The 10,896-nt window shown below is 37.2% G+C and overlaps 2 protein-coding genes across 2 annotated transcripts; one reads left to right on the forward strand and one right to left on the reverse strand.

The window, feature by feature from the left end:
• Positions 1 to 1,921: 1,921 nt before the first annotated feature.
• On the reverse strand, positions 1,922 to 3,867 carry LOC137953739 (pentatricopeptide repeat-containing protein ELI1, chloroplastic). Its single transcript, XM_068801233.1, has one exon. The coding sequence runs from the start codon at positions 3,822 to 3,824 to the stop codon at positions 1,977 to 1,979; it is 1,848 nt and encodes a 615-aa protein (XP_068657334.1). The 5' UTR covers positions 3,825 to 3,867; the 3' UTR covers positions 1,922 to 1,976.
• A 530-nt stretch (positions 3,868 to 4,397) lies between these two features.
• On the forward strand, positions 4,398 to 6,161 carry LOC137953200 (malvidin galactosylase UGT88C3-like). The gene has a single exon (XM_068800474.1). The coding sequence runs from the start codon at positions 4,516 to 4,518 to the stop codon at positions 5,920 to 5,922; it is 1,407 nt and encodes a 468-aa protein (XP_068656575.1). The 5' UTR covers positions 4,398 to 4,515; the 3' UTR covers positions 5,923 to 6,161.
• Positions 6,162 to 10,896: the final 4,735 nt, after the last annotated feature.

Below are 10,896 nucleotides of genomic sequence, written 5' to 3' on the forward strand. Positions count from 1 at the left end.
AGGGAGCACTCCGCAACCGTACGTGCTGCTAGGGATTTCCTGGTGCACGTATTGGGATGGTTGTAGTGAACGGTTTAAGGTTAAAATTAAGTTATTACTTCAACCATGGAATATTTTTAGTTAATTACTTGAATAATATGAACATTATGTAAAAAATATTTTAATAATTATTTTACTTATTAAAAAATATTTTCTATTTCATAAAAATAAAATATGTTTATTTGATGATTATTTTTCTAAACATGAAACTTATTATATTTATAAATATTAATTATTCACTTTTTAATGTTAGACTCAATTTATTAAGTGAAATAAAAATGGGATAGACCTAAGATTCAAGTAGGAATGAACTCATTATATTTCAAAATTCTCTTTTTCTTGTTCTCTTCTCTCTCAAATAATATATTTGTTTCCAATTCTTTTCCGTCGGATTATTTTCTAAAAATTTTGAACATGTCATGTACGTCTTGACACACTTGCTAGTTCATGAACAAAAAGAGTATTTTTTCTTAATTTAATCTCAGTGGTTGCCACACTATCTAAATGCGATAGGTAAACTACTTATCGATTCAATATTAGGGCTTGAGTGCATGCTTTTGGTGAATGATTTCAAATAAAAAACAATATAATGTTAGATATTAATCTTTAAGTTGGCTTTTAGAAGGGTATTAAAAGGTATTGTTTGTTATATTTATTCGAACGATTAATTGCAAAACTGATACATGAAAATATGAAATAGTTGAAAAGCTTATAGTTCATTGTCAATAACATTTTTTTAAGCTTGGTTAATTTCATTCTCCATATTCCTTTTGATGATGTTCCAAAGACTATAGTTGTTGAGGATGGTGGTTCAAATCAAGCAATATGGTGCATTACTTCATAACACCATGTTTAGAATAGTTCTACATTGACTTTGGATTAAAACAAAGACCTAACTTCGGTCAATTATATCGGAAAAGACCGACTCAACATATAACAAGAGGGCATCCAAGTTTTCAAGACAATAAAAAAAAAAGTGTCCAACAAAAATGACAAATGCACTTCAAAGTGTCACAAAAGTGATCAAGTTTGACAATCCCATTGTCATGAGCAAGTTACTCCAAGAAAGCTCATTTATTGAGGTTTTAAAGAACAATAGTTATTGTACAAGCTATGCAAATTGACATTGAAATACTATACAAAAGTAGTCATCGAATTTCGAAGTAGACAAGCTAGTGGTAGGCACATCTTGGGTTATTTTCGTATAGATTTTAAATTATGTCGAAAACTTCAAAAATCAGAATTTTGATTGGTAGCTTTGAACCGGAGGAGATTTGTCTTTCTGGTAAGACTTTCACTTGGTCCAATAGGCAACGACCTCCTATCCTTTCCAAGCTGGATCGCTTCTTCATCACTGGTGATTGGCTTAGGTTCTATGAGAATGCATGTGGTTCTGTTTTAAGCACATGTTCAAATCATCAGCCAAGTATTGTCAAACCGAAAGGGGGCAGGGCCCCATTTGTCGAGTTTGGGGCAGAATTTTAAGAGGCTACAATGTAACAAGCCATCATGCTTTTACCATTTCTAGTCATATTTTGATGAACAAAAAATCAGAATTTGCTGTCATCTTAACTCCATCTGTTTTTCCTTGAATTGTCCTCTAACTCCATTTATGACTCATCTTTGTGCTGGTTACTCGCATTTATTATTTTTTCTACTTGCTTTTGATTTCAAAGCTATTTAATGTGTCCAACCATAAAAAAAACAATACCTCGTTTGGTATTTGAGGTAATTAGGCTATTTTGCTTGACATAGTCTTCATGATAATTTTAGTTCATGGAGTGTATAGATCTTGCATCAGCAAAAACAGAGACTAAAGAAGCCAATGGCAAACACTACAAAAAAAAAAACAGAAGCAGATGGCAAAATGATTTTTCTCCTGAGCAAAGACATTATTCAAAGAAAAAAAATACACGCAAAAAAGAATACATACAGTTTCACCAATAGTCACCACAGGAGCAAGACCCATTTTCAAAATGGTGGAAACGATTTCGATCCCTCACCACAATTCTGCGGCCTGTTATCTTTGAAATCAATTTGGTGACAGTATGACAATCCAAACAGACTCGAAGGTTCTTAACAATCCTAATTGTTGTCCCTGGCTTTGTACTAATAAGTCCATAAGCGATTGCTAACTTCTCACTATGAACTTGGAGCACTCTCTCTTTCTCTGACTCGTCAATGTCATGCAGCACTGTCTCAGTTTCCGGAACATACCCTTCTCTCTTGAGCAAAACACCTAATTCTTCCAGCATATTATAAATTCCTTTGATCTTCTGGTGTTTCGTATCCCCAGCCACGAATTCATGTGTCTTATTGTCAACTTGGATTAAGCTGCATCCAGGCTCCTTCTGAATCCCCTTATCTTTCATTAGAGTCCTCACTCGAGCAACTTCTTCCCATTTCCCTGCCGCTGCATACAAGTTTGATAGCAGAATGTAAGTTCCAGAATTTGCAAGATCATTTTTCACCAAGAAATCTGCTATTTTCTCTCCCAAGTCCAATTTGCGATGAAGTGTGCAGGAACCCAGCAGTGAGCCCCATATGACAGGATCTGACTCCATCTGCATACTGTTCACTAGCTCATAAGCTTCCTCAATGTAACCAGCCCGTCCCAGGAGATCAACCATGCAACCATAATGCTCAATCTTTGGCTGAATTGCATACTCCTTCTTCATCAGTTTGAAGAAACGACGGCCTTCGCTTACCATGCCAGCATGACTGCAAGCACTCAGTATACCAATAAATGTTATATCAGTGGGCTGCAATTGCAACTCACACATTTGAGAAAATAACTGGAGGGCCTCTTGACTACGCCCATGCATTGCATACCCAATAATCATCGAGTTCCAAGCAACCACATCCTTAATAGTTATTCTGTCAAACACAGAACAAGCATCCTCCAGGTTACCGCACTTGCAGTACATATCAATCAACGCAGTCTCCAATTGTAAATTGAGCTTAATCTCGTTATTCTTAATATAAGAATGGACCCACTTTCCTAATTCTAAATCACCCATCTGCGCACAGGCAGATAACACCCCTAGAAGCGTCACGCCATTAGGTCTCACCTTCTTCCTCAACAACATTTCTCGAAATAACGCCAAAGATTGTTCAGGCTGGCCATGCTGCGCATATCCATCGATCATGACGTTCCAGATCACAACATCCTTTTCATGGCTCTCATCGAAAAGCATCCTTGCTTCGTTAATATCACCCAGCTTGGTATAACAAGTGATCATAGCGGTCAAGGAAACCAAGTTTTTAACAGGCATCATATCAAACACTTTACGTGCAGAGACAACATCCCCGGCGCGAGTGTACGCATCAAGCAGAGATGTACTCACGTACAGGTCGCTGACGAGCCCGAGCTTCAAAACATGAGAGTGCAAAGCAATGGAATGAGGGATAGAGGTCGACTTGAGAAGCGAAGAGAAGGTGAATGCATTTGGAGAGACCTGGAGGGAGAGCATTTGGAGAAAGAGGAGAAGGGATTGGTGGGGCTGAGGGGAGAGAGCGTATGAGTCAATGAGAGACGAAAAAGCGAAGACATTGGGGTTTTGGGAGCAGTTGACTACTGAGTGGGCGGAGTGGAGGAGACCGAGAGACGCATAGGCGCGCTGGAGCTTGAAGGAAATGATTGGGTGGTCGCCCCATCCGCGACGGAGGAGGAAAGCGTGGGCTCGAAGGACTTCATCAGGAGTCCGGCATTGGGAGGCGAGGAGTGATGCTCGTTCGAAAGAGAGAGACGGAGCACCGCCGGCAAAGGTGGCGAGTGCGGCCATAAAGGCCGTTCGAGTGACTTCAGAATTTCAGCAAATGGCGCGATGATTTCATGATCCAAGGAAGTCCGAAACTGCAAAAACAAATAAATTAAATTAAATAACGAGTAATATCCGAATAAGCCTTTTTTATTTCCAAATGCTGCTAATTGGGTGAAAACGCCAAGGTTTAAATACAATTAATTAATTTAAATATCCTAACAATCTCGATTATTTATCAATTACTTATAATGCACTAGAATTTCGATGTCTTAATTAGTTATTATCAAAATGTAGTTGTTGATCATGACAATCTCTTCAATATTTCATTCTATCTTCTTCGATTGGTTGTTTTCAGTTTAATGGAAGAAGATTATTTGAAGAGATTCTACTTGTGAGCTTCATCGTTTCAAGACTACTGCCTCCGTCAGCAAGCTATACTCAAATAAGCCGAACTGGTTCATCACTTCTCCACCTATAGTACGTTTTTACGGAGAATTCTTCATATCGAATCGTTGTAATTGATATTCAATCTAGAAAGAGAGAAAGTTAATGTTTGTTGTCAAGTTAGCTCTACCTAACATCAAACGAAGAAGTCTCGTGGCGATTACTTTGGCTGTCCTTCACTCGCCTCTTATCTGGCTTCATCTCCGTCCCGGAGCAAGAACCCAGAAGCCAGAAAAGAGCACGGGAAAATCGTTAAGGAAGACGAAGGATGAAAGTTGGTCTGGTTGTTCTACCGGTCCCGGGACGAGGCCACATCATATCAACCGTCGAATTTGCAAAGCAGATTAACCGGCACAACCACTTCTCCATTACCATCCTCACTATGGCTCCACCAATTCCAGGCTTTCACACCCTCCCCGCAACCTTCTACGAGTCTGTTGCCTCCTCCGGCCTCGATATCAACTTCCTTCATCTCCCACCGGTCGATCCGCCGAATGAACCTGCCATCGAAGTCTTCATCTCACTCTACGTCGCCAGACACGCCACCCACGTTAAGGATTCCATTGTCCGCCTGCAGTCGTCTATCCGAGTTGTGGCTCTCGTGGTGGACCTCTTTGCTACTACCATGGCAGATGTGGGCGACGAGCTGGGTATTCCCACCTACCTTTTCTTCACATCTGGAGCGGCCTTGCTTTCTCTCATGCTGTATTTCCCCACCCTGGATAAGAAAATTGAGTCTGAGTTCGAGGACTTGGAGGAGAACGTAGACGTCCCCGGACTTGGATCTTTGCCACCGCTCGTCATGCCGACGCCGCTGATGAACCGAAAAAGCGAAGGATGCAAATTGTTCGAGGAATTCGGTCGGAGGTTCAGATACATGAAAGGCATTATAGTCAACACCTTCCGGGAGCTGGAGCCGGCGACGCTCAAAGCAGTTGATGAAGGCCAGTGTTTACCGGATTATCCGACCCCGCCAGTCTTCCCGGTGGGTCCGATCCTTGCCCTAGAAGATCAGGATCCATCACATCCCTGCATCACATGGCTAGATACTCAACCTCCCCAGTCGGTCGTCTTCCTCTGCTTCGGAAGCGGGGGTGCCCTGCCGGAGCCGCAGGTGAAGGAAGTAGCCCTCGGACTCGAAAGGTCAGGATACCGATTCCTGTGGTCGATCCGGACGCGCCGTTCCCCCAGTTTCACCCTTCCTACAGACGCTGACCTGGACGAGGTCCTGCCGGAGGGGTTCATTGGCCGCACCAAGGAACGTGGCCTCGTGTGGCCGCGATGGGTGCCGCAAACGGCCATTCTATCCCACGAGGCTATCGGCGGGTTCGTCTCCCACTGCGGGTGGAATTCGACCTTGGAAAGCCTGTGGTTTGGGGTGCCCATACTAGCTTGGCCACTCGCAGCAGAGCAGAGATTAAATGGGTTCGAGCTAGTGAGAGACATTGGGGTGGCTGTGGAGCTGGAGATGAACTACAGGGGGCAGTCGTTGGTCGGAGCGGCGGAGGTAGAGAGGGGCGTGAGGTGTTTAATGGGTGAAAGTGAGAAAGGGAAGAGGGCAAGAGATAAGGCCACGGAAGCGAGAGCGGCGAGTCGGGCGGCAGTGGATGCAGGGGGGTCGTCGTTCGAAGCGACGACGCGCTTGACTGAACAGTTTCTGGCACTTGACGTTTGACGGGGTAGGAAAAAGTGTTAAGGTGAAAGTGAGAGTAAAAAACAAAGTTAAAGTAAAAATAAATTAATTTTTTGTGTTAGTGCGGTTAATATAAAGTGTAGCTTCTTTGTGTTTGTGTGCCCATGGAAATTGGAGTGAAAGAAAATTATTTGTTTGTGTTAGCGTGCCAATGGAAAATGCAATTAAAGTGAATTACTTGTTTGTGTTAGTGTACGCAATGGAAAATGTACTTTAAAGTATTTGTTTGTGTTAGTGTGCACAATGGAAAGTGTGATGTAAAGTGTAAATTAATTAATTATTAATATAATATTTTGATATATCTGACTATTAGAAAATTAAATTAATATTAATTAATTAATTAATTAACTATATTAAATATAATAATTAAACATATGCTTACTTTTATACTATTAAAATTGTAATCAAGTTGTAATTTTGTAATATCTAAATATGAAATAGTTATTTAAAAAGGATATTCTGTTAAATAAAGTTAGTCTATTAGTAATATCAAAATAATATTAATTTATTAACTTAATATATAAAAAGTAAAATATTTACACAAATAGTTACTTTTATAATATAAAAAAACTTAATATAATTATTATATTAAAAGTGTTTAAATTCTCACTCTTAAACTATTCATTATCCAACGTACTACATAAACAACGAAATAATTAAAACAAAAATACCACAAATATAACTCAATCACCTATTTAATATAAAAAACCTACAACTGTACAAAATACAACAAAAAAAAAAAATTTAATGCCATTAAAACATAATAGTGAATAATTTTGTCACATATGAATTGCTTATACATCTTAAAAATATGATGCTCTTGAAGATTGTACCGAAGACACCTTCTAAGTGTTTATTTGAGTGCCCACATCATCCTCGAAATCATCATCATTATCACTATCTTCATCTTTATTTGCGTTGTTATTTTCACAAAGTTCTCCACCAGAATCATCACTTGAATCATGTTCTTCATTTTCAAAAAAATCCATGTAATCATCCTCCATGCATATATGATTATGCAATACATAGCAAACAATCACAATTTTAACCTGGACTTCAAAATTAAAAGGAGGAACATCTTTTAATATTTTGAAACAAGATTTTAAAGCCCTAAATGTACGCTTGATAGTATTCCATAAAGATGAATATCTTCGGTTAAATTCTCTTTCATTTGTAGGAGTATTATCTCCAAATTCTTGCAAGTGATAGTGAGTCCCTCAATAGGGAGCAAAAAATCCTAGACGATTTACATATCCAACGTCTACCAAATAATATTTGCATAGAATAAAATATTTATCTATCATAAACTAATAAAAATAATAATAAATTAAAATAGACAAGAGAAAGAAGTGACATTTACCCTTAGAAACACAAAGTTTATCTTCTCTGGTTAATGTTGACTTCAATACACGTGAATCAGCTACTGATCTCTCCCATCCAGCAAGTATATAAGTGAATTACATGTCAAATATATATGCTACCATTATGTTCTATGAGAGGAAACCCTTCATGTTCCAGAATCTTGCTTGTTGATCAAACGGGATATGTGTTATAATATGAGTACCATCGATGACACCAATACAATTCTAATAAAAAAATTTCATTAATACAAATATATATTTCATATTAACTGAAAATTATTCATCAAACAACTTTATATTTACCTTAAAGTAAGGATAATAGATATCATTGTTCAAAATCTTTGAATGAGTATGTTTTGAAGGTCGCTTGATGTAATCAGATTGTAGTTTGACAATAGCATCTAACACGTAGTAATGGTTCAATTTGATCTTTCAAATGTCTCTGAAATAACACTGTATGATTGTTGTTGACCATAATGAGACAAAAATATGCAAGCTATTTTTTTCACATATATTGTCCTTGTATCAAATAAGAGTCCTCTATTTTTCAAGATTCCATCCAACTTGAGAAAAATAGTTTGATTCATCCTATACACTTTTCAAAATCTAATAGGTGATCTTTCTAATGCTTTCTTTAAATATCGTAGACACCCATATAATAAGAACGTTGTACTCGCCTATTATGATCATTTAAGTATAAACTGACAAGGGCAAGTACAGTTGTGTAAGCTGCAATAAAAATACATATTTTTTCCCTATCTGGTAGATTATCCATGGGTACATGCAATATTAGACACTCGATATTGAAAATATGGTTCAAACACATTCAATTATCTATGTTTGAACGTGTCAACACAACCTGTACCATTAAAAATATCTCAACATCTACGTATTGAATACAAAAATTAACTCATATCAATAAATAATTTTCAACCACTTTGTCATACCAAAAACACATTCAATTTTTACCCACATTCATGTCAACGGTTAACCACATACACATGCACTGTTTATGACAAATACTCATTAATCAACGTCATTCATACAAAATCAAATGTGTCTCGTAAATACAGGTTAAAGCTGTCAACATTTATGTGTACGTCTATTACATTGCATTGAAGTTACACATCAACCAGTCATACTGATCTTCTTGTGTCATCTTGACAAACATATCCTTCTTATCTTTGGTGTCAAGCAACTGTGGGGCACAAAATTTGACTTCTCTAAGCAAGTTAGCTATTGCCTTGACGACTTTGAACCATGGAAGTTGTGCATCAATATGTATGGGACTAACGACCCTCAAAAGGGTTGATGACATATTGCTAATGGCATCAACGACAATTTTAGCATTGTCAGTAAATGGTTCGAATCTCTTCCTATGTCGAGTAGCAGAAATTCTATTCCCAATATTTCTTGGTGTTTTGCTTCTCGAAGGATCCTCACTAGGAGACTTTACACCGTTAGTTATTGGGAACTCCTAATTGAATCATCTTCATCTATGTCTTCAATCATTGAGCCTTGTGCAATATTAGGAAGGTTTTCTTCTGACTCATCACTTGTTTGACTTGTTACCCCATGACAATAGAATTTCTAATAACTACAACCAATTTTTCATATAGTGGACAACCTTCCCGCCTATATTTATCGGCTTCTCTGTGCTCCTACATGAAAAGTCATCACTTAAAAAACTTAAAAAATCCTAATTAATAATGCAAGAAACATAACATTTTATGTTATATTTACAAACCTTTATGTAATTTTGTCACACTATCTTACTTGGGGTGATTTTCTATGTTGTTGGATCCTACCCAAAGCCGCTAGTGTTGAGGCACGTTATCACGATTTGATAGGTTTTTTTCCAAGTCCACATGCGGTTTTTCAACTGTTCATTCGTCTTTTGGTTCATTGTGTCCAAATTAAACATATTCACAAAGTTGTTGAAAACTTCATATTTCTAAATTGCATTGGGTATTTTGTTACCTAAATTGACTTGCTCAATGAGAAAATCAAGCATTTTACTGTCTTCCTTACACGTCCATGAGTCATACTTTCTCTTTGAAGTTTCATCCATAATGCCTTTACCATTTCTCCTTCCAGTCATCTAAAGCTCATGAAAAGTAAATAATGAATAAAAAATAATTTGTTTTTGAGAAATAGGAAAGGAGAGGGGAAGGGAGAATTTGTATTTGAAGCACATAATGACCGCCCCCCGACTTTGCCTTACCACTTAAGGGAGAATAAAAAAGGGGAGGTTGAACAGTGATAGCAGAAAACTTAATTCACAATTAAAATTTTTAGCCATGAACTTTTACAAGAAATTGGTTCTACATAAAAAAGTAAAACTTTAATTCACAATTTGTTTGGAATTACACAGCTGATGGGAGGAGCTCTATAGAAGGCTAGAATGAAATGTATGTAATAAAAATATAGTAATGAAAAAAATTGCCTCTTTATACTATTGTTACAGAAATGTATGTTGGAATAAAAACTGGCATATCCACTAGGAAACAATAACACCGAAAAGAAAACAAGATACCGCCAATATAAAAAAATTGAAGAAAGATTTAAAATAATGTTTATGTTTATAAAAACTGGCATATCCAGTATCCAGTTTGATGCCTTCTTTGCAGAGACAAAAAACACCTTCAGATTTTGAGGATGACAAAGGAATAAGCAACAATGATAATATGTGTCAAATGGCAAGAAACAACTAAGAGATGGAACTAAAACCAGCAATACATGGATAGCATGAAGGATGATAGCATAGCCATTTCAATTATTTATGGTACATTTTGTAAGTAGCCACACTTCTTTTCTCAATCTTTAGTTTTTCTCATATGAAATAAAAACCAATACCTCTGTTAGACTATCCAAAATTGGTGTTCAAACCAGAAACTATAGCTCTACACCTCAAAACTTCAAAGAATGAATCTCGAAACTAGAAACTAGAGCACTACATCTCAAAACCAGAAACTAGAGCACTAGATCAATTTGGATAACCAAGCAAAAAATAAATCTCAAAAAGGCTTGGCAATAAGCCTACATCTTGCCTAAATTTAAGTGACCTAATTTGTGGAAAAAATAGAATTTAAAAAAAATTAATATGCTCCATATTGTCTAAAAGGGTTCCAAGTCCAAATCTGACCAATTAAAAATAATTTTGAATAAGATCTAGGCACTGGTGGGTGCCCCAAATTTGACTTGATTTCAGACATATGCAATGATACAAATTCATTTAAGCTGCAATGGTAATAAATCACTAGTGGTAAGTTGGAATACAAGCAAAAAAAGAAGAAGCACTATGTGGGTTGACTAAAACAACAAGACAATGATGGTCAACCCAACTTTGATAGCTTATCTGCCAAGGAAATCAACAGACCTACTGATATGTAGCCAACTATGAACATTTTTTTGTGAGTATAGATATGGCAAAAGGAGTTATAAAATGCCTCCAAGGAGGCTTGAGAGAGCTCTTGCACAGCTAAAAATAGCCTCATACCTTTGATTAATAGTGAAAATCTGCAGAGAACAACAACTACCCAAACTATAAGGAACAAAGAAGAAACTAGAGAAATAGGAAACAAACTACCCTAGA

This window comes from Aristolochia californica, unplaced genomic scaffold (assembly GCF_029961685.1).
Source record: "Aristolochia californica isolate CCGP_79_NKW_82.1479 unplaced genomic scaffold, dmAriCali1.0.hap1 SCAF_16, whole genome shotgun sequence".
Lineage (NCBI taxonomy): Eukaryota > Viridiplantae > Streptophyta > Magnoliopsida > Piperales > Aristolochiaceae > Aristolochia > Aristolochia californica.

Bases quoted from the DNA above. Each gene is read 5' to 3' on its own strand.
- LOC137953200 (XM_068800474.1), top strand. From the start codon at position 4,516: ATGAAAGTTGGTCTGGTTGTTCTACCGGTCCCGGGACGAGGCCACATC.
- LOC137953739 (XM_068801233.1), bottom strand. From the start codon at position 3,824: ATGGCCGCACTCGCCACCTTTGCCGGCGGTGCTCCGTCTCTCTCTTTC.